Raw genomic sequence first — 26,462 nt, 5'->3', positions numbered from 1 at the left:
ACCCACAGCCTCAGTTTTTGCCCACAAAGAAGTTCTCTGACCCAGCTCGAGAAGTCAGTGACATTTCCTGCTTGTGGATCCACTTGAGGTCTGCCTGATCTCAGCAGATGTGTGAAGGGCATCTTTACAACTCGTGAAGCACAAATATTTGTAACATCAGGAAACTCCCTGCTTGCTGAGTCAAGGAATTCAGCTCTCCTTCCTGCAGCTCGCTGGCAAGTCAGCCCTCACTTTCTGCTTACCTTACATTGCTCCCGTTCTCTGGCAAGAACAAAAGAAATAAAAAAGTGGCCTTGTTTTAAACTCGACTTACATATATATATACTCTGTACTGTCTCCTCTTTAGTCTCAAAATAGCTCTTCATAAATTCCTGCAGAAAGGGAGTAACTGGCAGCTCAAACATCCTGTACCACAGCAGAGCTCTTCTCTCCTTTACAAATTCCCTTCTACAACGCATCTCACGATTTTCTAACAGTTTTTCCCCGAGCAAACAGGAGCTACAATATCCGCCCCATCCCTTTTACAGCCAAGCACACAGTAATCTCTTGTTGATTCAGCTACTACAGAACATTTTACCACCCTGAGGAGCCCCGTTCCATCCTTCTGCTACACCGAGGATTTACAGTAACTCAGACTGCACTGGATTCTGTATCTCTGCCCTGCAATTAGAAGCCTGCTCATTTCACACCTAAAACTAATCAGCTCTGACAGTTTTGCTACCATTTGTCCTTTGGAATGTTTACCCTTTAAATCTTCCCTTATCCTCGACTAAGACAAAAGTACACAGAAGGAAAATTCTCCTGAATGTAAACAGAGGTATTAAAGTTGAAAATACTTCAACCAGTATTTCAGAGCATCAGGATACAGTAAGCTATATAATCAAGGAGTCAAAGTTGGGCATAATATCTTTGTGACAAAAGCAGTCTCCTGCCCGTCCTGCCAGCATCCACCTACAATTGCTTTTACTCCAGTTTTCACACACAATTTTCAGTACCCGGATCCTCCTCCTGCCATCCCCTCAAGCAACTGCAGGCACTGCTGTTCTAACCCCACTCAACTCAAAGGAGCAAAATCTCTGCCTTCCATGCCCACAGAGAGCAGATAAATAAGCTCCTGTTTTGAAAAACAAAAGCCAGAAAGTCTGACTTTGAACAACTTGACTTCACAAGTTCTCACACAGAGTATTTCAGGTGGGAAAAGACCTTGACGATGATCATGACCAACCATGAATGATCTCCCTGCTGTTGCAAAATGTCCCCTTCTAAAAAGCCCATCTGGATTTTCAAGAGTGCTTTGCTTACTCACGATAGTTTAACTGATGCTCTTCAAACCTAAAACTTCCCCACACAATGTGTTATAAAGTCACAATTTTTAGCAGGACATTTAGAGGTCAATCACAACTGGCACAGGCCAATTTTAAGTGCACTTTACGAAAATACATAACTATCTTGGCAATTTTTCAAATTGAAGCTTTTTAACGTTCAGTAAAATTTATTTGATTTAAACAAAAAATACTAACACATATGCAAAATTCTTGGTGTGAAAGTACCCACAAGCAAATTGGGCCTTAAACAGGAGATAGCTTGGTTTTTATCAGCACAAGCTCCCAATTAATGAGAAATTTCTCCTTTAAAAATCTATCAAAAAAAACAAAACAGCTTTTTTTTTTCCAAATGCGTTTGTGAGCTACGATTTTGTTCATAATTTTAAATGTTCTAATCCACACAACCTATGATAAACTATGAAGTATCTTTACCTCATGCCTGAACTGTGCCCCTGTAGCAATGCACAGAGAAAAAAAATTCCAGACAACATTCACTAGCGAGCAATGCACTCCCCATAAATCACATTACTGTACAGTTTGGGATTAGGATGAGTTGCCACTAGCAACAGAGCCAAAAAAATCAATTCTGTCACTATATATAGAGAATTCTTGCAACCTCAAACGTAGCCAATGTTTTCAGCAATTTGTCTCAGAGAAGTATTAGCAGTCCAACATGTGATCAGAGGAACATGACACCCAGACACAAAACAATGCTAAAACAATAGTTTTTCCTTCAGCAGAATAAAAAAGAAAACAACAAAGAACTGCCAGAAAGCTGCTGGTGAGTGTGAGCATTTCATTCACCCTTTTCAAAATAAAAGCGTGCCCTCTTTATGGCATTAACATTCACAACAAATACAAGGATTGGTTGCAGAGCTTAAGTGCATTTAAAATGATTACTAATGAGTTTTTGTTTTAAAATGGGAAACTAAGCAAGCATTAGGGGGAGATACAATAGAGACAAATACAAGGGTACTTTTCTATAGCTTCCCCAAACGTGATTCATCATATCCCTTTTAGCAAAAAAAACCAACCTAGGATGCTATAATTCAGACTGTCTGCTAGGAGCTTTTAGAAAACAGGAATATGAGGAGTTTCTTTGATCCCCATTTGCTTAACAGCAAGGAGCCGAGACACATTTCATCATTCATGCTTCTTATTTCATCCTAGATCTGCAAAAGGTTGTGCAGCAGGCAACAACCACCTTGGAGTTCTTACTTTACTCATCTGTCACATTTTAGGAATCTTGACAGTGCCACCCAGGTTTATTTCAAAGACTTCTCTCCTTTCTTTCCCTACAGTCTTAAGACGAGCACTTCAATTTTAAATGATGCCCTTCACGAGGTTTCATTGTCACTAACACTGACGTAAGTCAAATCCTGTATTTTAATGGATTCTACAGGTAATAATAATTACTATAATGGGTTTTTTCCTCAGAGCACACTCACTCTGTTTTCGAAGAGTACAGTAGATGTACTGTTATTTTTTAAGTCACTAAAATGTAACAGCTCACTGAAAACATGTAGCACAATTGCTAAAATCTAACGGCAGATACATGCCAGAATCGACAGAACCATTTAGGTTGGAAAACACCTCTGAGTTCATCAAGTCCAAGTTTTGACTGATCACTACCTTGGCACCACCGAGTGCCACGTCCAGTCATCCCCTGAACACGAATATTCCTTATAAGCTTTTTCCCAAAAGAAATTCCAGTCTACTGCCAACCAAGAAAAGGTATGGAAAAGGTAACTGAGAGGGGTCGAGTCATCCTGTCTTATTGCCACTGACAAGAATATTGATCTTGCTTACTACCTGCAGCACCACTGCCTGCTCCAAGTGCATATAGGAGTAAAATGCAGCTAAAACAGGGAAGAACTTGCCTCCCAAAACCCAACTACCCCTGCTCTTCAGCACTCTGAAGCCATGCCCCTTGCCCAGGCATTCCATGCCTTGTCTCAAGTCCCCCTCCATCTTTCTTACGGACTCCTTTCAAGTCCTGGGAGGGGCAATCAGCTCACCCCAAAGCTTCCCTTTTCCAGGCTGAACAATCCCAGTTCTCCCAGCCTTTCCTCTGGGCTGCCAGTTCAGCAGCACAGCTGGGTGCAGAGAAGGCAAAAGGCATTTCAAACATCCAGTGAGCTGTGTCAACAAAAGGGCCCAGCCCTCCTCTAGCACAGTATCGAGCTAACCTGCTAAATTTAGAACCAAAAAAAAAAAATAAATCACAACTACAACGGACAAACTCTTCCAGCAGAGTTGCTCCCTGAGAGTGAAGAAGTGTTTGGATGCGTGCAGAGATGAGGTCTTGGCTCCCAACTGGACAACAGCTCCGCGCTGCACCTCCAGCAGGAGGACTTGGCAGCCAGCGAGCAGAGAACATCAAAGCACCCCCACCAACTCAAAGGAACTTCCCAGGGCAGATCAAAGCTCGAGACACCTCACAACCCGGGCCCGGGGTGTTTGAACACCACCCCGACTCGGGGAACAAAGAGCGCCGTGCCGGGGCCGCATTCCTGCATCCCGGCAGGAATAGCGAACCTCGGCTGCAGGACACCAGCACAAGTGTCCCCAGGAAATCGGGAATAACAACACGGGGGAAAGAAACATCCCTTTGCTCCTCCTCGCCAGGAGGAAGAGGAGAGAGAAGAGGGAGCACACAGGAAGCACGTGCAGACAAAGAATTACAGGGCATTTTTATCAGCGACACATCAGAGGATGAACAAAGTCTTTACGCGGGTTTTTAAAACTATTTCTTCAGTACCAACTGCCCAAGAGACAAACAGAGGAGTCACACCTCTGACCAAGCTCAGCCACTTTTCACCAAACAGGCAGACTGCAACACCAACTTCAACCACCCTTTGGACACTACAGTCGAAATTCTGCGTATTTCCAAATGAAAAGCTCCTGTAAGCACAAAGATTACGTTCACCTCCTCAGCAGAAAAGCCTAAGCTTCAAATGCTTAGAAAAGCTGGAATGTAGGGCCTTCTTTGTTTTCTATGCAGCTGATTAGCTCATAGCAATTAACTACAATCTCCTTTCACATCAATTAATACAAATGTGGACGAACAATGTCTAGAAAAAGTTTGTTTGCATTTTTAACCTCTTTGAACACAATGCACATCACTCAAGCTCTGCATACGTTCAGCCAAATCAGAATGCTTTAGGCAGATGCTCCCCTGAAAGCCTGTACATCACAGACGAAAAAAAGAGATTCCCAAAGAGAACTATTACACTTCCCAAGCTTTCCCAAGTCTGCCACTATTTATAGTGATTCGAGAGACTCAACACCTCCCACGCTGTTACAATTCTGAGCTTTTGCTTTGATTTGAAACACACAGAAAAGAGCTAAGGAGGAGGTACAAACCAGTCTTACTGCCACTGCAGAAATTCTGTTACTGGGTGGGAAATGTGGGATACAAAGCTGCAACTCCCACTAACCACCCCAAAGACAGGAGTTGTACAAGTACCCCAGAAATACTAATGTTTGCAACACAGAGAACTGATGTTGTTTCAACTGCAAAACAAAAAGATGGGATTGCCCAGAGATCCAGAGGAAATCTAATAATGAGCCTTGAATCGTTTGCTCCCAAATTCCCACATTTTAGAAAGGGAGCATGAATCCCTGGAACAAACTCCCAAGAGATGTGTAGAGTCCCCACTGCAGAGGTTTTCAAGATACAGATGTGAGGTAACTTCATCCAGGCTCCCTTTGCCTTGCAGGGTTGGATGAGATCCTTTGAGTTGTGACCTGGAGGCAAATCTGCTTTTAAAGAGCATCCTGGTATTGTTGGTACAGTGAAGTGTCTTAAGTTTACCACCTTAAACCAATGCCACAGGAGATGGTTCAGTAAAGTTACCGAAATTCAAAGGTTTGGGGTTTGCTGTGACTCATGTGAAAAAAACCAAACCCACCCTTGTGACGGTCCTCTATTAATCTCACCAAATTACAAAACCATGGAATGGCTGGTGCTGGAAGTGTCCTCTGGAGACCTCCCAGTCCAACCCTCCTGCTGAAGCAGGTTCAGCCAGAGCAGTTCTGAGTAAGCCCAGGGAAGGAGATTGCAGAACCTCTCTGAGGCTCCTCCATGTGCTCTGTCAACTCACAGTAGTTTTTTTCCTCAAGTTCAAGGGGAACTTCCTGCATTCCAGTTTTGCCCATTTCCCCTTGTCCCATCAGTGGAAATACTCTGGGCCCATCCTCTTGGCACCTGGCCTGAAAACGTCTGCATGCACTGGTAAGATCCTCAGTCAGCTGTCTGCTCTCGAGGCTGAACAACCCAATTCCCTCAGCCTTTCCCCAAAAGTGAGGCGCTCCTGTCCCTCATCGTCTTTGGATCCTCTCCAGTTGTCCCCTGTCCTGTCTCTCTTCACACAACTCTGGCTGAACAGCATTGAGAAGAACAGAGGAAGAATGAGAAGACAAAGAGGAAATTCAAAAGCAGGACCTCTTTCTTATTAGGTGTTACTAGGCAGTGATACGTACTTGTCCTCTCACTCAGCCAGCTCAGATCACAGAGAGATAATTAGAAACAACCACACCAAAATCAGCTAACATGAAAGAAAACTTCATAAACAACAAGCACATTAAAATAACATGGGAAGCCACTGCCATCTACACCCTTTCTCACCAGTGGCAACACAGCTGAAAATGAGCAAAGTACATTTAGATATGAGACAGGCTAAAACCAGGCTGGGAACACACCAGGACTATGAAAAGCACTGCTAGAAATCAAGACACTGTAACACTGCCTATTATTGCTTTTCTGAATATTCTTTTTAATTCACAAGGCAATCTAGCCTGTCTTTTCTGCCTCTGCCTGGCTTTAGGATGGGAATACAATGATTTTCAGGTCAAACATTAACAGAAATTCAGCTGCCTAACACATGGCAATGTTTCAAGACAGAAATTCCCAATTATGTCAAGAGATTACAACCATTTTACTCCCTGCTGAAAGACTGAAAAATAGAGGTCAAATTTACTTCATTTTTCAAGAACTTCAGCCCATCATCTCTGTCGCCCTGAAACCCTGAAATAAAAGCAAAGCAATTCCACCTTTTATACAGTTAAGTGATTTCTCAAATTTCCAGTCTGCAAACGACGCCAAGCTGAGCAGTGCAGTTGACACAAGGGAAGGACAGGGCCATCCACAGGGGAGGATTAAATGGGATAATGGGAAGGAATTCCTCCCTGTGAGGGTGGTGAGGGGCTGGCACAGGGTGCCCAGAGCAGCTGTGGCTGCCCCTGAATCCCTGGCAGTGCCCAAGGCCAGGCTGGACAGGGCTTGGAGCAGCCTGGGACAGTGGATGGTCTCCCTGCCCATGGCAGGGGGTGGCAATGGATGAGTTTTAACATCCCCCTCCAACCCAAAACCATTCTACAAATCTATGATTCATTCTTATATTCAAAGATCTTTAAAGGCACCTCTGATCTGAGCCCATCTCAGAGCATCATGCCCTCAAGAAAAATTGTGGCTTGCTCAGGTTTTTTTTTGCCTCCTCCCTTTTTTCTCTCCTTCAAAAATGCAAACAGAACACAGCAGAGCCCCCTCAAAAAAAATCTTACTTATGCTCAGGATTGTAGGTATTTAAACATGGTCATAAGTGCCAACATCTTCCCCACTAATACTGGCTTGCATCTGGCTAGAAATAACTATACTTAGTGGCTTTACCACCATAAATCTTCGAAAGTCTTCTGCATGGCTGAGCTCTGCTCATAAAATTAGACACCAGTGCGTTTTGTCTGTGTCATTAAAGGGATGTTTGGTGGAGCCGGCGCAGGAGGAGAGAGGAGTGTGTGAACAACCTTCTCAGAGCCACTGGGGATTGGCCCAAACTGTTCCCACAAAGAAAGGAACGCTTAAAATAACTCCAAAGGCTCTTAGAAGGAACGTCTCCGAAGGGTATGAATAATTTGTAAAGTCTGAGAATGGAATCTCCATGATACAGTAGCACACAGTGAAAAAAAAGAGCTAGATTTCAACAGATTATTTTTTAGTTATTCTCTTTCCTCAAGTTTCAATTGGAAATATTCCATTTGCTTCCTAAATAAACACAACCCAAGACTTACAACCATTAATTCGATACTTTCGCTCTCCTTTTCCTCAAGTTTTAATTGGAAATATTGCATTTACTCCATAAATAAACACAAGCCAACACTTACAAGCCTAAAGTCAATAACAAGCCCCCAGTTTAATATATTCCTACTGTGTATTTTGGAAAAATGTTATTAAAATTTTAAAACCTACTATAAAAACCAGTCAGAAAAGCACCACATTGAGCCATTATAAACCAGTTTATACTGCAAACATTTGACCAGAGCAACTCAGGTTTGATAAGGTTTTAGCTGCCAGTCTTTAAAAGTATAAGTGCAGAGCATCTTTTCTGTGTGCTTTCATATGCAGAAAGCAATCAAGATGATTAAACAAGGTCATGAATTTTACTAAGGAAAAAATAAATCTAAAAATCAGATGCACATTCATCTGAAATCCAAGTTCACCGTGTGTATGATAAGATATTAGTTGGGTCAAAAGTTCACTGGGAGCAGGAGAGGCTGATCTCAGAAACCAGCTGGGAATGACAAGGAAAGTAAGGACACCAAGTTCTCTGCAGGCAAGATAACCATGGTACATCAGCCCTTTGCTGGGGAAAAAAACAACAAAACAAACCCAAAACTTCTCTTTTTACCTCCTCCTCCCCTACAAGGAATATTTACATGGTGTGGGATCTGACAATCCCATTCCCATCGTTTTTCAGATTGCTAGAAAGGCACAGGGTTTCTGAGGTCTGGGATGTCAAGAAGGGTAGCAAAACCTGCAAAATAAAACCTTTGGGCACCAAAGTAAAAGAACAAAAGGGGGAGGTTGGATACTGGGAAAAGGCTCTTCCCCCACAGGGTGCTCAGGCACTGAACAGGCTCCCAGGGAATGCTGAGAGCACCAAGCCTGACTTCAAGAAGCCCTTGGACAACGCTGTCAGGCATGGGGGGGTTTGGGGGGTTTGTGCAGGGCCAGGAGTTGGACTGGGTGATCCTGATGGGACCATTCCATCAGGATATTCCATGACTCAGGCCAGGCTGCACTGACTGTGCCTGGAATGGGAGGAATGCTCTGCCTCTTTCCAACACAGCTTATCCTGACGTTTGTGGGATGTCCCCAACGCCTTCAACTCCCCTTACACACAGGGATTTCCACTAAGAGCTGGGATGAAGAGCCTTGAGGGAAAACCTTCACCACACAAGTGATGAGGAAGAAAGAAAACCCAAGCAGCACACCGAGTTTGAAGAAACAGATCAAAGGAAGAGCTCTGTACCATATACTTTAATACACAGTGCAATTGTCCCCATAAAAATCTGTACCAAAAGCAACTTTGCAGGACTTCATGGCAGCTGCTGGCTTCCCAGAGCTCTGCCAAGTTACATCGTGGTGAAAAACAAGAGTTAGGTCCAGGAAAAGCCATGCTTGGATAAAATTCAGAAAAAAAGTAAAAATCAAACCCACACGACTTTCTGCAAACTGAAGACTTCGTTCTTGAACACGGGGCATGAGTCAAAAGTGAAAATGCAACTTTTGGCAAGCAGTTGTACTCAGAACCCAAATCCTCTTGTTATGTCTGGGAAGACAAACTCACACTAAAGCCACAGCTTAACAGAACAAGCTCAGGTTCTCCTAAAAGTCCTTAAAAATCAAAATTTGGAATTGCTTTAAGGAAAAAAAGCTCATTCAAATGCAAACCTCAAAGGAAAAAAAAGGGGGGAAAAATGAATTTTCATTCTGATGCGAGAAACGCCTTGTGTCTTTTACACTATTAGCTCTGCTACAAAACAGCAAACAAAAAAAAAATCTTTTGATTATTTTCATCAGTTGAAAGGTACTCAGAAATACTAAAGCAGAAGATCCATTAATTTTTGTCAGGGATAAAAAAAAAAAGAAGGAATGTGGTCCATTTCTCAATTCCACTGTGCCAAGACAGGCCTGAATCATTACACTGTGGCTATGTTTATACTGAAACGCTTCTTTTTTTGCTCAGAACTTGGATTTCCACACCCAGTAGGCAACAGTTTTTTTTAAAATACATTCCAAGCTTCCCTCAAACAGTTCCAGTCAAAACATCACCAGATTTTAATTCCGTCAAGAATGTGAGCATCTCATTAAAGCCCTGCCTAATTATAGGTAACGTGCCCAGACCACAGATTCTGTGGTATCTTTATATGGAATATTATTCAGAAGTAGCTGCACCACATTTTCTCAAAAATTCTGAAATTTCTGCTTATTTGGTGTTACAGCAAAAAATGGTGTGTCCTCAACTAATTAGTAGAGCCTGGGAAAAAAACTGAAAGTACAAAATAAAGTCACAAATAATCAGCAGTGGTGAGAAAGGTCTGCCCAGGAGGAAAGAAATGTCACCTGCTTGTAAGAAAATTTAAAGTTCTAAAGAAATAAATATTCCAGTCACACAAAGGAAAGCCTCAAATGTGAGTCAAACCCAGAAAAAAACCAAAACATTTTGCACATTGTTTTTGGGAATTTTTCTGATTCTTCTGCTGCTTCCCACTTTGGTGGGTTGCAGGTTTCAGAACCTGTAAGCACAGCAAATCACTCTGCTCCTGCTGAAATAAAGCCCCAAACACCAGAGGCAAGAACTGCATCTGCTGAATGCAGGGAATGACCTTGAAGGAAAAAGGAAGGACACATTTCTCAGCAGGATAAAGGGAGAGAAGAGATGGACCTGCTTGTGGATAGATGAATTTTTATAAAAGGGGCTTTATCAGGTTCCCACTAGCCAGAGGCAGACATGCTCTGGAGCCCAGGTTCAGGAACATCCAAATAAATTGCATTCCCTGCAGTTGGAGACCAGAAAGATCAGGAAGAAAGGTAAACTCCTCACCACCACCATGCCTGGGGGCAGGAAAAGCAGAGATTTCTCAAAATTATTCCGAATCTCTTAGAATTCTAATCCATATGGCTCCACACACATGTAAATATGTATTATCTTACAGCTTTATTCTCCATCTGCTCTTCCTTCCACAGCTCCACAAGGCTCTACCCTAACACAGAATATTTTAAGGGATCTTGCAGATTTGCTGTATTTAAAACTGGAACTGCTGCTGGTCTCTACTCCAGACTCAGCCCCAGCTGCCATAAACCTTATCAGGAACCTGCCAACACAGTCAGCCAGATTCCAGGAGCACAAATTCCACCAGGGAGTACAAAGTATATCCAACAGCAAAAGCTTCCACAGAGCATAATTGAGCACAGAAAATGACATGTTAAAACGAGCAGGAACTGGCTGGCTACGGATGTAAATTCATTCATACTTTTACTTTCTTTTTTTAACGTATCTGCGGTGCTCGCTCTGGCTTGTTATGACAGGCTGAGGCATCCAAGGAGTTCTCTGTCCTCACCCTGGGCACAGAAACACAAATCCTGCCCTGGAATTACTGCTTCCCTCACAGCCTGCAGGAGGGACAGCCCAGCAACAGCATCCAAGGCAGGGAAGGGCTCAGATTGGTAAGGAAGAGCCACAAGATCTCCCCACCTGGCTTAACACATCTTCAGTGGCTCTGATGAACATGACATAGGAAAGAATCCCAAACAGAGAACTAATTAAAACTCACAAGGTCAGAACTGGATAAAGAAAGGGAAAAGATGAAGCACCTGGGAAGAAAAAATAAAACACAAAAAAAGCAGTTGACAAATTGGAAGGGAGAAGGAATTGTCAGAAGGCAGAGCTTTGGAGGAGAGGGTGGAAGATAGAAAATCACAGAATATTCTGAGCTGGAAGGGACCCACAAAGGCAAGGCAGCAGAAGGAGAAAGCCTCTGAATAACAGAGAAATGCAGCTTTATCAAAAAGAAAATGTCAGGAGGCAGAAACCTGGACAAGAAAAGGGAAGGAGACAGAAGGAAGTATTTGTACACAGATTCACATCCCTATCAGGAGCACAAGTAGATTGTGAGCCTGTCTTTTTGGCAATTCCTTTTAAACTATGAATATGAAAAAAAACCCTGAAAAAACTAAATTCAGGAGCAAACAAATGAAAGGACTGTATTGTTACCCTGTCTCAGCCAGGAATCCGGCAATCTTTACATCTCATTTCAAATGACTTAAAAGGATGAAGCAGCGTAGATCAACACATCCAGACAGCCAAAACGAGTTAAGACTTCAATAAGGTGAATTTTCCAGAGCTGTAACTCACAAAGCAGCAGCTGTGCCTCCTGCAAGGGCATCAGGCTGGGGTTACACAGTGACTTTAAACCCGTGTGAACCTGGGCTGCTGTTGAGCAGCTTTGCTTTCCCTCTCCTTCCTCAGGTACTCATCATTCCTCCTCCCTCTCATGCCACGCTGGACCAGGGACTGGATTCACCAAAAAACCTGGGAGAAAAGCCAGGGAAGGTTTGATTTCAGGTGGATGGGTTTCCTGATCCACAGGACTCTCCCACCATGTGCTGCAGCAGAATTAGTTGGGGCCAATGGACCTGGCCCTACATCTTTAATCCAGACTAAAGTTAAAACAGACACATAAGCACAACCTCATTCTCTCCAGTTAAACACAAATGTGAAGAAGTTTTAAAAAGGACATTTTAGGATACCTCAGCAGAACCTGAAAAGGCATAACAAGCACTTTGGAAAAGCAGACCCCAAGCCTTTGAAAAAGCAAGATCCAATGTTTCATGTAAAGCAATTATCACTTAATGAGTTTACAAAGTCTGTAGCACATAAATACCTCACAGAAACGCCAAGTTGAATTAAAATGTGAATCATACAGAGCTCTTTACATTTCTGCAGGCACTGGTACACACACAAAAGGAAAGCATCCCTGTGTCTCAGCAAACTAAGAGCACTTGCAGACCCTGGCTGTGACTTACTAGCATCAGTCAAATAAGGCAATCTAAAAACCAAAATAAAATGCATGAATATTGCTAACACCTCTGATAAATTCGGCCATTCATAGACTAGCAAAAAAAAATTTAGAAAAAAAGTAACTCAGTGCCTAAAAGCAGTCAGTGTGGATGGAGTGAAGGACTCCTTGCCATAAATGTTGAAGGGTTTCTGGATCACAGCAACAACACTTACATTTACCTGTCAAGGAAAAAAACTTTTTCTCCATCGCAGTGGCAGAATGACCACCTTTTTAGGGTAATGCCAACACAGATCTCCCTCAGGAAGGCATGAGATAGCTTTACTGAGCGACAGAAGATAAACACATGTCATGCCTAAAAGTAAGCCAAAGACCCTAAAAGCATCCTGGATCACTTGCTCCCCAAATTCCTCAGTCCCTGAGCATGAAGAAAGGTAACACAAAGAGCCAAACAGAGATTATAAACACAGAAATGCATTTTTAAATCTATTTGCTGACACATTTCTAACACATTTTTTATTAGTCTTGTCAAGTCATGGAAAGAGGCTTCAGCTTTAGCGCTACTGAGCTTCCACAGAGGAACACAACAAAGTTTGTTAAGACTGAAATGGATATTTGGTATTTTTTTAAAAAAATACTAGAATTTTACAGTGTCAAAAGCCATCAAAAAAAAAGGGTAGTTACACACATATTCCTCAACCCTGACCAAGAATCCCCAGTTTTGCATAAAGAAATCAAAGCTGCTGGAACTGCAAGCATGCTTTATGGGCTGGTAGACTGCCAAAAATCATCTGCTAATACACCAGACAATAGATGTATTCTGCTGGAGAACTTTCTGATCTTTTCCTCCTATCACTTCTCTTTAGTTGCACATAAAACCCAACCGAAGCAATACAAAAAATGTGATTTGAATGCTTGTATTTATGCGCCGACAAATGAAGCAATTATTCACAAAAAAGTAACTTTTTCAAACATGCATTTTTAATCACTGGCTTGCAAGCCCTGATTCAGTGTTTCCTGTTGCCATTGCAGCACTTCAGTTTCTGAGTACAAAGCTGTGCTCCTGCAGCGCCTGAAAGCTCCAAAAATTCTACCAAAGGGCCCAAACTCTTCTGAGTCTTGATAAACAAATGGCACTCTGCTCAAATTCCATACTTTTGGATGACAGCAGGGTGCTTTCCATAAAAACAAACCTTCCTTCCAGACACAAGAAGACCCTGTGTGTGTGGTTCCAGGTTTCTGGAATGCTCTGGAACCACGGTGGGCACACATCCTGAATCCAGCCATAAATGACAGGGGATATTGGGGCGAGGTGGACACCCAGCTTCTCACAGGAGCACCACACCCTGACCAATACCATGGGACCCCCAAAGCTTTCCCCCTTCCCCATTCAAAGGCCTGTGCCTCACAAACCAAGATCAGGGCTTGTTCAGCAAATGCTTTTAACCCCAAATTCCCTGGTTCTCATTCTGTTATCTGGTATTTGAACAAATCACTGACACGGCCGAGCTGTCATAGCCCATCTCATCATCCCACACTGAAAGAATGTTTAATCTGTAAATCCAAGCAGCAATTCTGCAGCCAGGGCACTGAACACACTCAGTGGCCATGGGAGCGAATCAAACATATTAACCCAGCTTCCTAATCCCTAACATTAAAATTCAGAAATTTAATTAACCGCAGAAATTAAATTACATTAAAGGAAAATATTTTAAGTCGGCGTTTTCAGGTTTTCCTGGGTTTGTATCCACAGGCTTATGACATCTTTCAGCAGAATACAGACTGAAGTGATCATAAGCTCCTGAAAAATAGCAAGTGCTAACAAAACGCAGGCTAGAGCAGCAGTACCCGGTCTAGATGCTCTAAAAATAAATTTCCATCTAAGGGGGAAAATTCCTTGGATCACTCTGTTACTCATTACTCAGCATTTGCAAGTTACACACTCCCTAGAATAATCTTAATCTGAGGAAACGAACGCTGTGATCTTTCCCATACAAAAAAAAAAGTGTTTCAACACCCAGAAAAACAAGGGGGAGAAAAGGCTCCAGCCTTGACATTCTGATTTATGGAGGATGCTGACAGTGAGACAAACAGAACTTCATCTGTCAAAGCCAAACGCTTGCATTTAATATACAAACATCAAGCAGGAAATCTCATTTAAATAATTAACAGGAGGGCTATCCACTGCCAAAAAGAGCAGGGTAGCAATGGAATTCTGCTGAACATTTTACAGGAATTGAATGATTAATCCTCCATATAATGCCAGGTACCCACTCCCACCATATTTCGTTAAAAGCAAACTGTTAATTGCAGAAGAAGCAAACCACATTAGGTAAAAGGAATAATGAAACCCCCACAACTGATGTCCTGTGGATTTTCTCTATTGTTTTTAACCCATGCAGAGTTTTAAATTATACATGCAAGTATCTTCTGGTAACTTTCTGGTAAAAAATGCAATCTGCTTGAAAGTGCTTTTCAAAGCTATCTCTAGTGAGACATAAATCAACAGCGGCTTTAAAATATTTTAGTAATTTTAGCAGCCTTTTACAACTGGTAAATCAAAGTCTCAGCATATTATGTAAATAAATATTGCTGAAAAGACCAATGCTTTTTGGATGTTGTTTGTGAGTTTCTTTTAACATTTCCCCCATTGAAGAGAAGAAAAAAATGGTTTGCATTGTGTTAGCTCCAGTTATAATTTCCAGCTGTGTCAAAACTTTAACAGCCTAAAAGCAGGAAATCCAAAGAGGAAATTCCATCGTCAGTTCCTGAATTTTGTAACTCAAATGCTCTTCCAAAAACTGGACCTTAAAGGAATTTTGGTAACATTTTCTGTAGCCTTACCTGATATCTTCCAGTAGGTCACATTCTGCCTGATGCTTGGCCTGAAGTTTTGTCATCTGCTCGACCTGAATGTTTTTCAGCTCTTGTGTAACTTTCACCTACAAAAAACCCAAACAAACCTAAGGACCACTTGTATTTTGTGCAGTTCATGTCACATTTCAACAAGCAAACAAACAAACCAAGCCAAGGACCACTTACATTTTCTGTAGTTTAAGTCACATTTCAACGTGAAAACATGAAACGTACTAGAAAAGGCTTCAGAAGGTTGGCTTCACATTTTTAGTACTGGTGCAGTTTTCCTTTGAGCCTTGTGATCCTGCACTGCTAAAATTCCAACACTTTGGGGACCTTATTGGTAACTGGCAGAGGACACCAATGGCACCGGGTATTGGGAACAATTTGGCTTTGGAAGGGAACCTTGGAATTGTTCTTGTTTTTTGTAAAACAAGAGGTGTTGGCATTTAAGCCCTCTAGTGATCACAGGAAATCCACATATCGGCCTAAAAAATGATCACCAATATCTCTGAACACATTATGCATTCATGAGGACAGAAATGCCAAACTGTTACTGCAGAGGGATGAGAAATTCAGAGGAAGAGGGCACCCATCACCTCTCTCCTTTATTAGCCAGGCAAAAAAAAAAAAAAAAATCCTGGGTCTCATGAGCTTCTCTATTTTAACTCTGAAAACCATGCCCCAGCAACAAGCACCCTTTAATCACATCACACAAAGACAAGTTTTTCCCATGACACTAAAAAAATAAATCACATGCCCCTGACTTTAAGCAGAAAAAGCATCTATTTTTTAACGTGAACTTTCAGTATTTTTGGTTTTATCTGTGTATTAAAAAGCCCAACTCAAAATAATTAAACCCACACAACACAACCCAGGTGATGGAAATAAGCTCAAATTCAAAGAATGACATACATGTAAAATAAATAAACCACCAAACATGGACTAAAATCGGAATAATTGAAATTAAATCGGTTTTGCTTGACAAAAGCAGAGTCTGCCCCTAGAAGAAGAGGCTGGGAGGCAGGAATGAGCCAAGGAGAGACCCTCATTCCCTGCAGGGCTGCTCTGGGCCTGGCAAGGGAACCTTGGCGTGCTCCCTGCTCTGCTGGTCACTGTCGCAGGGTTTATTACCCCGGAGAACGGGGCAATCCCCTCTGCCCACGGAGAAATCCCAGTGAAACATCCAAAAACCTCCTTGGGGCAGCAAACCACCGGGGCCCTGACCGCCCCAAAGCGGGGAGCGCGGACCGGCCCCGGCCCCACAGAGCTCCCGCTGCCCTGGAGCCCCTCAGGAGCCTCCCCTCCATCCTCGCCCTACACCCCCCGAAATCACCAGAAATCACCACGGACCAGCTCAAGACCCCGCTGCAGCCCGGCCCTCTCCGATACCAACCTGCCTAGGCAGACAGGCCACCCCGGGCACGGCCTTTATCCCCGGTTGCCATTCCAGCCTGCCGGCGCTGCCGGCACCCCCCATCCCCGCGGCCCGCAGGGTCACCGCAGAGCCGGCCCGCTGCAGCCGCAGGTTGTTCCCATCGCACGTGGGAACCTGGCTCAAAACGCCGCACGATTCCCGCTGTCCCCGCTCCCGTGTGCTCCTGGCACTCGCCGGGATAGTCCGCGTCCCTGGACCAACTCCAGACGTGACCTTCTTCCCCCAGGACAACCAAGCCCTCGCTGCTGGCACCAGCGCACCGGGCGAGCCCCCAAAACGCCCGTGGCAGCACCCACCGGCAGCACAGCCCCACCGGCAGCACAGCCCCACCGCCTCCAGGCGGGCACTGACCCTGTCCCAGCCCTGGTGTCCCCTCCTGGACACGACCCCGGGGATCCCCGGGAGCTGCCCCCCTGCACCTCCATCCTCACCAGCGTCCCCATCCCCGCCCTGCCCGACCCGCAGAGCTCACCGACACCCCATCCCACCCCGGCCCTGCTTTCCCAGTCCCCAACACTCCGCCGACATCTCCCCATCACCCACCTTGCAGGGCCACCCTCGCCCGAGCCCCCCCAGCCCCCAACTCGCCGCTGCGCCCCCCGCTCCCTTCCCAACACTTGCGCTGCCTCTCCAAACCCTCCCGCAGCCTCCTCCACCGCACAGCCCACCCCTCCCCGCGCCCTCGGACCCCCGCATCCCCCCCGTAGCCCGAACCCAGCCCAGCGCACGCCGCAGCCCCCCAGAGCCACCCCCGAAGCCTCCCGGCCCCTCCGCGCACAGCCCCCCTGCGCCGGGCGGGGGTCTCACCTTCCTCGGCGGCGGCTGCATGGTGGTGCTGCGCTGGGTATCCACATCAATTCCCTCCCCCCCGGCAGCAGGATGCGGCCCCCGCTGCAGGAGGAGGAGCAGCAGCAGGAGGAGGAGCGGGCAGAGAGCGTCTCCCTCCCGGTTCGGGGCGAGTCCCGGTCGGCGGGAGGAGCGGGGGAGGGATGGAGGCGGGGAGGGAGGGATGGCGGGGGGAGGCCGCCTCTTCCCAGCGTGCCGGCGCCGCCAGGGAAAGGAGGCGGCGGAGGGAGAGCGGGGAGAGACTTCGGGAAAAAGACGTGGTGGGAGGTGGGGGGGGAAAAAAAAAAAAATAAAAGGAGGAAGGAAAAAGAAAATGTTTAAAAAAAACACAAAACCGACGCGGCCAGACGAGCGCGGCGGCCGCGCGCGCCCCCCAGCGGCCGCCCCGGGGAGCCGCGCCGCCCCCGGCGGCCGCCATGGGCAGGGGCGGGGCGGGAACGCCCCCGGCGCGCGCGGGGCGCGGGGGCGCGCGGCGGCCACGGGGGGGCGACACTGGGGCGGCGGGACGGGGGACAATGCGGGGGACAATGGGGGGACAATGGGGTGTGCAGGGCTGTGCACAGTGGGGGGACAATGGGGTGTGCAGGGCTGTGCATGGGGTGCACAATGGGGTACACGAAGGGTTTGGGGTTTGCACAGGGAGGGTGCAGGCTGCGCACGGGCAGTGCTCAGGATGCTGTTGGGGTGCTCAGAGGAGTGCAGTGCCCTCCAAGGTCCAGAACAGGAGCCACACACCGGGACTGGGGTGCAGGACACGGCTGGTGGCACCCCAGGGATGCTCCCCAGCACAAAGCAGCCATCCCCTTCCCTCCAGTATTTTCCAGGCTGTCCAAACAGAGCTGGGCAGCAGGAGATGAAGTACACGAGGGACCATCACCCCAACAGCAGCTGGAGAATCCCTTGATGCTGGCACCCAGATCCTGGTGTGTCCCAAGGGTAGCACGCTGGGAGCAGAGCACCTGGACACGAGCCTTTGCACGGGGTTGGTTTTCAACCAGAGGAAAATAAAACAAAGCTGAACTCTTGAGCATTGCAGACGCAGAGAGCCCAGGAGGCAGAAGTGATGCTCCCAGCCCTGTCGTGTTTCAGTGGGTGTGAATTAAAAACCCCTGATCAGAAGTACTTTTGGGGATTTTTAACCCCCCTCCCCAGCACTGAAATTCCTGCCCTTTGCTTATCAGTTGTGCTGCAAACAAAATCTCTGAAATATTAACATGCATTCGGCTGTTTTCCTTAAGCAAATTACCGGGGCAGTTTGCAGATCCTCAGGCAATTCCCACAATTGCATTTTCCGAGTGCTCCAGCGCTGCTGCCGCTGCTCCAGCGCCGGCTCCTTCATTATTGATGAGCTGCTGTGCTCCAGCTCCCAGAAAATGACCCCTCGCCTTTAAAGATGCTTTAACCACCTCTAAAACTAGAATGCAACTTGAATTCTGCTTTCCCCTCCAGCTATCAGTTTATTTAGTGCTGCTAATTAGTCTTAACTCTTTCTCCCTGGGAAACTTAAAATGATGAGTAGAACCTGGTGCACCAGCAGATGCTGTGAAAATATATTGCATTTCTCTATTAGGGCTGCAAGAGGGTGGGATGTGCACGTGCAGCCCTTCATGGAATCATGGAATGGTTTGGGGTCTTGAAGCTCATCCAATTCCACTCCCCTGCCACCTTCCACTAGCCCAGGCTGCTGAAAAAATCATGCCCAGACTTCTGCATGCAGGACTGAGAAGCATTTTAGGTACCAGGCCTGCGGGCAGATGTATCATCCTCCCTTATGATGCAGTTGTTTTTCCACTATTTGCTTGTATTCTTCCATGAATAATCATGTTTTATCTATTTGAGCACAGATTCCCTGGAGCCTGACTCATGTAGTGCTGCAGGTTCAACGTGAATCCTGGAGGATTTTGCATCTGGGATGATAAACCCTGATGGAGCTGCCTCTTGTAGCTGACCATGGCTCTTCCACATCTTAATAATACTGCTGATATTAGAGGAGAAAAAGGTTGTGAAATAAAGATTATCAAAAAGTCAGTAGTTTAAGTGTTGTGTATTTTATCAAAACACTTGTTTTCACAGCATAATTTTATGATGAGCCTTTAGATCCCTTGATTTCTCCTCTCTGATTGCAGGACTTGAAGGTAGTTGAGTATTATGGAATTCCAGAATGGTTTGGGCTGGAAGGGACTCTTAAGGAACACCTAGTTCCATCCCCTGCCGTGGCCAGGGACGCCTTCCACTAGACCAGTTATCGGTTTATATTTTATTGACTTTTATTTTGTTTAATTTAATTTAATTTAATTTAAATTTAATTTATTTTCATTTCATTCTATTTCATTTCATTTTGCTTTATTTCATTTTCTGTGAGGGAGGGTACAGAATACAGAACCAGAGCAATGCACACCTCTCAGGGAACCCCAACAGAGATGAGACATCAAGGCTGGAAACCCCAAGAGCCGAATTCCAGCTGATGGTGACAACCCACAGCTGAAAACAGCAGCTTACTCCCTCATCCAGAAGAAAAACAAACAAACAAAAAAATTTAGCCATAAAAGCAAAATTTGGAGAGGGATTTTAGGGAGCAGAGCTCCTGATTCCCATCGTGAGGCAAAGGCAACACGTTGGATCTCAGCCCCCCAGCAGCTGCTCTGTTCTCCCCTTGGGCCTGTTCATTCTGCACATCTGAACTTCAGCCCTGCAGGGGTTTAAACCTTTTAAAGTGCAAAATCTCGATGTGTTGGAGGGCTCTTGGCTGCCAGGCTGCGCTTCCGAGCGGAATGCAGCGAGCTGGAACCTGTGTGGGGCCGTGGTGAACGCAGCTCCGGCTGCCAGAGCAGCTTCTCCTTCTCCAGCAGCTGCTGCAAACCTGGATTTCGCCCTGGCAGAAGGGTTTGCTCACCAGTGGAGACCGTGAAGCGAGGGGGCTGCCAGCTCCTGAGGGAAGTCACCTTTTTGTATGGAATGTGTGGTATTTTACTGGGGTAAATATTAATGTTTAGGAATATCACAGAATCCCAGAATGGTTTTGTTGGAAGGAATCTTTAAAAATATCTCATTCCACCCCTGCCATGAGCAGGGACACCTTACACTATCCCAGGGTGCTCCAAGCCCCATCCAGCATGGCCTTGGATATTTCCAGGGATCCAGGGCCTGCCCACCCTCATAGCCAGGAATTCCTTCCCAGTATCCCATCCATTTCATCTGCCAGTGGAAAGCCATTCCACCTTGTCCTGTCCCTTCATCCCTTGCTCAAAGTCTCTCTCCAGCTCTCTTTATAGGAAACTAAAATATAGGAACCTTTATTTTATATTATGTGTGGACAAATATTAATGTATAAAAATTTATTATATATTTAAATAAATATGCAAGTAATAAAAAGCTTAATGGATATAATAATTGAGAGAGATGCACACAGAATCATAAATTCGTTTATATTGGAAAATGCATCTAAGATCATATATAGATAAGAATAAAATAATGAAAAAAAAATGAAAAAGAAAAAGTGAATAAAAGTATACAAAACAAAAAAACAAAGGACAAAATTATCTGGAATAATTAGCCATAATGTCCATAATGTTCTCGACTACTCCCAGGAGCAGGTAAATCCAGAGTCTGACATTATCTGGCATGCACAATTCTGTTCTGAGTGTTTATTCCAGGCCTTCAAAGCCGATGGAGGCACTGAGCGAGGTGTTTCCAGCCTTCCTTCCTCCCTCCCATGGAGCCGGAGCCTCCAGGCTTTCCCCACGTGGGGGTGCCATGTGGATGCGGATCACACCGGGATCAGCCACGGGAAAGGGACAGGTGACAGCTCAGGGCTGTCACCGCTGCTTCCAGCCAGCAAACAAAAATATAAATAAATACTAAAATATAAAGAAAAAGAGGAAAGAAGATATGTGGGTTGGGAAGGACAAGATTCACAAAGCATGCAGCAAGCCCAGGGGATGGGATCAGGCTCCTCCAGCTCACAGTGGGGTGGAAGGGCTCATTGGGCAGCCGGGATGGCCACGGGGGGCTGGAGGTCTGGCTGGGCTGAAGGGAACCCCAGCAGCCCTGCCACGTCCTGCTGGGGCCTGTTCCACCACATTTTGGGCAAGGCTGGTACACCCAAACCGCTTTGTTCCCCTCGCTCCGCTCTCCTGGCCTCTCCCCATTCCTCACTTCTAATGTTTACCATACCTGCAGGGGTGAGACTGGGATTAATTTCCATGAGAACACGTTGAAAGTGTAAATATTTCTGAGCAGGGACGCTTGGCAGGTTTATGGGGTTTGTTTTCCTGCAGGAACTGGCAGCTTTCCTGCTCTTTCCCTGACTGCGTGTGACCAGATGTGAACGCGAGGCATCTGGAGCAGGATGTGGTGTCTGCCCTGTGTCCCATCCCGGCTTGGATGTGTTTCCAAGGCTCTCCAACTGCTTCTTGGTGCTTTGAAGTGGATGTGGTCTCTCTGTTGATATAAAGCCCCAATGTCCAGCCTGGCCTTGGACACTTCCAGGGATCCGGGGGCAGCCACAGCTGTCCTGTGCCAGGACCTCCCCACCCTTATTATAAAACCCTTGTATCTAGACTAAATCTCCTCCCTTTTTGTTTAAAACCATCACCCCTAGTATTATCACAACAAACCTTGTTTTAAAGTTTGTCCCCACCTTTCTTACAGTCCTCATTTGATTTCCCCCACCTTCCTTGGGAGTATAAATTTGTCAGACTGACAAACCCTGCTGTAAATTGGCTCTGGCCAATGGAGACAGATCTGATCCCAGGAGTGTCAGTGTGTTCAGGTCACAGAGAACCTGCTGCTGCCAGCAGCATGTCAGGATGAGGCTGTCCTGTACGCTGTCCTGCTATAAATTCCCTGCCCGGTCGTGCGTCACCTCCACGGCTGCTCCCCTCTTTTTCTTGTTAATGTGTAACCCAAAACTCACTGGGGCGCATTGCTGTGATCCCAGCACTGTCTGTCCCCAGGGCACACTGCTGTGATCCCAGCACTGTCTGTCCCCAGGGCACACTGCTGTGATCCCAGCACTGTCTGTCCCCAGGGCACACTGCTGTGATCCCAGCACTGTCTGTCCCAGCCAGGTCCATCCCTGCCTGCTCCCACCAGGGTATTTTTATCTGCAGGTGGATGGTGGCATGTGAAGGGCAGCACATGGAGAGGGCTGAGTATCCTGGATCCTTCCTTTGCAAGGCTCCTGTAAGGTCTCCTCAGAGTTTTCTCTTCAGCCTGGAGAAGAGAAAGGCTCCAGAGAGACTTTAGAGCCCCTTCCAGTGCCTAAAGGGTCTCCAAGAGAGCTCCAGAGGGACTGGGGACAAGGCAGAGAGGGACAGGACACAGGGAATGGTTTCCCACTGCCAGAGGGCAGGGCTGGATGGGATATTGGGAAGGAATCATTCCCTGTGAGGGTGGGAAGGCCCTGGCACAGGGTGCCCAGAGGATTCTGGAAGTGTCCTGAAATGTGTAGATGTGGCACTTGGGGATGTGGTTTAAAGGTGATAATGGTGGTGCTGGGTAAGGGCTGGATGTGATGGTCTTACAGGTCCTTCCCAACCTTACACATTTTATATTTCTGAGGCTTCTTCCAATATGAACCATTTTGTGATTCTGTGATTCCTCCAGGGCAGCTGAGAAAAATTCCATCTCGGGCAGAGAGTGAATGAGCACCTGAAGGGAGGTTCTACAGAAGCATGCCTGGGAGCAGTTTTGGGGACCAGGCGTGTCACAGGGCTCTAGGCTATTGTGTGGCTGGGACAAGAGGTGGGGAGCCCCTCTCTTCCTTATTTACAGCTGCAGAGGGGATTGCTGGATTGTTTTCTGCATCTGGGGTGGATGTTCAGGAAGGTCAGGGCACCTCCAGAGCAGTGTGTGGGTCAGGAGTGCAGTGGGAAGGGCTGTGACCTCCAGAGTGGGAGGATGATGGAGATGCCAGCACCTGGCTGCTCCCTGGCTTTACCAGAGCCCTGCTCTCCCTGGGGTTCAGTTGCACAGGGGCTGTATCAGCCCACAGCTGCTGGGCTGGACAGGGATGGCTCATTTCCAGCGCTCCCACTGGACCACGTCCCACTGCAGCCCTGGTTATCAGCACCAGCCATCCCCTCCACCCTGGCGCTGAGTTTCTCCGGGTGCTTTCTCGTGCAGGCACCTCCATTCACCCTGGCCAGCCTTAAAATCCCTTTTCCACCTCTCTTCCTACAGCCAGGGGAGCAGGGAAGAGGCAGTGTCCTTTCCAGCCCTTTCCAACCCCAAACACTCCCAGCCTGAGAGCCTGGCTCTTGTTCGGCCAAGGGGAATTGCAAACCTTGGGGTCTGGATGCAGCCTCAAATCATGGAATCACAAAATGGTTTGTGGAGAAGACCTTAAAGCTCATGCAGTTCCTTCCACTAAACCAAACTGCTCCAACCTGGCTGGCCTTGGACACTTCCAGGGATCCAGGGGCAGCCACAGCTTCTCTGGAAAACCTGTGCTTTACTCTCTTGGTAAAGAATAAAGGTAAAAATCATACACAGATTCCCTTTTCCCAGCACCTTTTCCAAACAAAAGGTGTCTGTGCCAAGCCTTCCTCTGACACTGGGTGCCAGTGAAGGAAACAGAGAGGAAGCTCCTAAGAAATCTCCTTTTGTAGGGAGACTGGACCTGGATGAGGAGGAAGCTCCTTGATGCAGACAGGAGAGGACATCAGGAGATGAAGGTGTGGCCTCAGAGGTCACCAGCCATGGAGATCTTGGAGTTACCCATCCTCTGCCAAGGCTAGGAAGGAAGTGAAACTGGACACGGTGTTGAAAGCGTGGCATAAGCCAATTTCAGCACTTTTTTCCCCTTTGTGCATGGTCTGGCATGTTCCCTCCTGAGGGCGGGTGTGGGAGAAACGTGGGTTTAGAGCTGGATCATCCCACACAAAGGGGAAGCAAAACTTCCTGAATGAAGGAGAAGTGGTGGGAGCAACGTGCCTGCAGCTGATTCAATTCCTATTCCTCTCTGCTGCCCAGAGATAACGCTCTGGGCTGCAGCATCCTGCTCCCATCCTGAGGGCAGAAGTGGTCTACCCCTGCTGCAGATGAGCAGAGACACAGAGGCCAACCCCACCCCTGCCACTTTGCCTCTTCTGGTGCTTGGTTTTGCCAGTGAGATGATGTAATTGTAGGGTGAGGCTTTGAGAGGTGGAGAGGTGAAAACCCCCAAATGTGAAAGAGAATAAGAAAGGGCCCCAGAGATTTTTGTTCTCCTGGAGCATTAAGTCATTATGGCTGTAATTGCCAATCAAAACATTTTAACAGGTAATCCCCTAATTTAATATTCCAATGTAAAAATGGAGATCTGTTGAGTGGTTTGAGTTTTCTGTGAGCTTGGATTACTGTTTTCAGCCTGAGCACCAGAAAGCAGCAGTAAACCCCTTACAAATACAAGTTCAGTGCTGGTTTCTCATCAAAAGGCAAGGAACAGCCTCATCTTGCCCTGCTAAAGATGAGTTTGTTCAAGCCTAGTGGATTATCAGTGCCTGAGAGCACTGAATTGGGGCACTTGGGCACACAATGCAGTGGTGAACACAGAGGGTCAGGGTTAATGGCTGGCACGATGACCTTAGAGGGCTTTTCCAACCTAAATGATTCTGTGATTCTAAATAAGCCTGCATACATTACCTGCATAAAACCAGCCCCTCTTCACTGCGAAGATCTGTGATTTTCCAACGAAAATTGCTTTTCCTGCTTTGAGGGCATTGCTCCTGCCCTGGGAAAGGTTCTTTTTCCCCAGGAGCAGCTGATGGGGAACAACGGCAAACACGAGAGCCATGCCAAGGAGTGAGTGTTCATCTCTGAGTCACAGGGGAAATGAAACAAGAATTTGTGCTGGCTTTTAACTCCATGAAATACTTTAATCCATTTGTGCTGCCCATCCACAAATGCAGATCTTAAATCTGGAAAGTCCCAGCACTTGGAGGCACAAACATGAGCTTGGTTAAGCTTTAGACTGGCTCTTCAGAGAGAAGATGCCTATTTGGGAACATGTGGCTAAAGACAGCTCAGGAAAAGGGCTGTGGAACCAGGCTGGAAGAGCTGGGGGGTTCAGCTTGGAGAGGAAAAGGTTCTGGGAAGAATTCAAAGCCCTTCCAGTGCCTAAAGGGGCTCCAGGAGAGCTGGGGATGGACAAAGGCCTGGAGGTACAAGACAAGGGGGAATGGCTTCCCACTGCCAGAGAGCAGAGTTGGATGGGATATTGGGCAGGAATTGTTCCCTGGGAGGGTGGGCAGGGCTGGCACAGGGTGCCCAGAGCAGCTGTGGCTGCCCCTGGATCCCTGGAAATGTCCAAGGTCAGGCTGGATGGGGCTTGGAGCTACCTGGGATAATGGAAGGTGGGACTAGATGATCTTTGAGGTCCCTTCCCACCCAAACCATTCCATGATTCCATTCCATAGTCTAGCCAGCATTTGCACGAGCAAAACTGTGCCATGAACCCCCAGACCTCACAGGTGTGGCCCTGGATGCATCTAAACCATGCAAAATAAGGATTTCCCGTCCTTGCTGCTGCTGCTGCTTTGGCAGGCACATTTTGCTGCCCGTGTTTGCTTTCCTACGTGCCCAGACTCCCAGGAATGCCATGCAGGGCTGGCCATGCTGCAGAGCACTCTGACTCACCTGCTGTGCCACGCTTGGCTGCTGGCAGCGGCGTGTCCCGGCTCAGGCTGGAACAGGACGCGGAGCCCTCGGAGCTGGGAACGCCCTGGGCAGCCCCGTGCTGCCCTCCCGGCTCTGGATGCAGGACAGCACCTGGGATACTCATCAGAGTGTGTAGGACATGCTCACTCCACGGTTGCACAAGCTGAGATGAGCATTGTTGACACAGAGCACCTCTGTGCACCGGGTGAGATGGATTCACCAGAGGGAAGCACTGCCTGGGAGTGCAGGTTGCCCTTGCCAGGATGTGGGAGTGTTTTTTGTCTTCTGAGCATCCCTTTTCCTTTTCCCAAAGGATAGGCTGTCCCTTGGACCAACCTGCTTCTGATCTTGCTGGGACCTAAAGAGAGCCCTGTGCCTTATCCCTATTTTTGTCATCCCTCTGTGGCATTCCCCACCCCTTCCCAAGGGACTACCCACTCCTCACTGGCATCCTGGGGACAGCAGGATGTCACTGGGAGGTACAGGGACGTGGCCTA

The 26,462-nt window shown here is 46.8% G+C and overlaps 1 protein-coding gene across 2 annotated transcripts in view; it reads right to left on the bottom strand.

The window, feature by feature from the left end:
* Window positions 1-17,459, bottom strand: part of FCHSD2 (FCH and double SH3 domains 2) — a 115,597-nt gene extending 98,138 nt beyond the window's left edge. For both annotated transcript variants that reach the window (XM_033052218.1, XM_033052219.1), the window contains exons 1-2: window positions 17,287-17,459; window positions 15,030-15,127 (exon numbers count right to left, since the gene is read on the bottom strand). In XM_033052218.1, coding sequence (XP_032908109.1) covers window positions 15,030-15,127; window positions 17,287-17,307 — 119 coding nt within the window. In that variant the 5' untranslated portion in view covers window positions 17,308-17,459. The remainder of the gene's footprint in view (window positions 1-15,029; window positions 15,128-17,286) is intronic.
* Between the last annotated feature and the right edge of the window lie 9,003 nt (window positions 17,460-26,462).

The sequence above is a fragment of the Catharus ustulatus genome, chromosome 2 (genome assembly GCF_009819885.2).
Source record: "Catharus ustulatus isolate bCatUst1 chromosome 2, bCatUst1.pri.v2, whole genome shotgun sequence".
NCBI lineage: Eukaryota > Metazoa > Chordata > Aves > Passeriformes > Turdidae > Catharus > Catharus ustulatus.
This window is presented reverse-complemented; position numbering and strand designations above follow the sequence as displayed.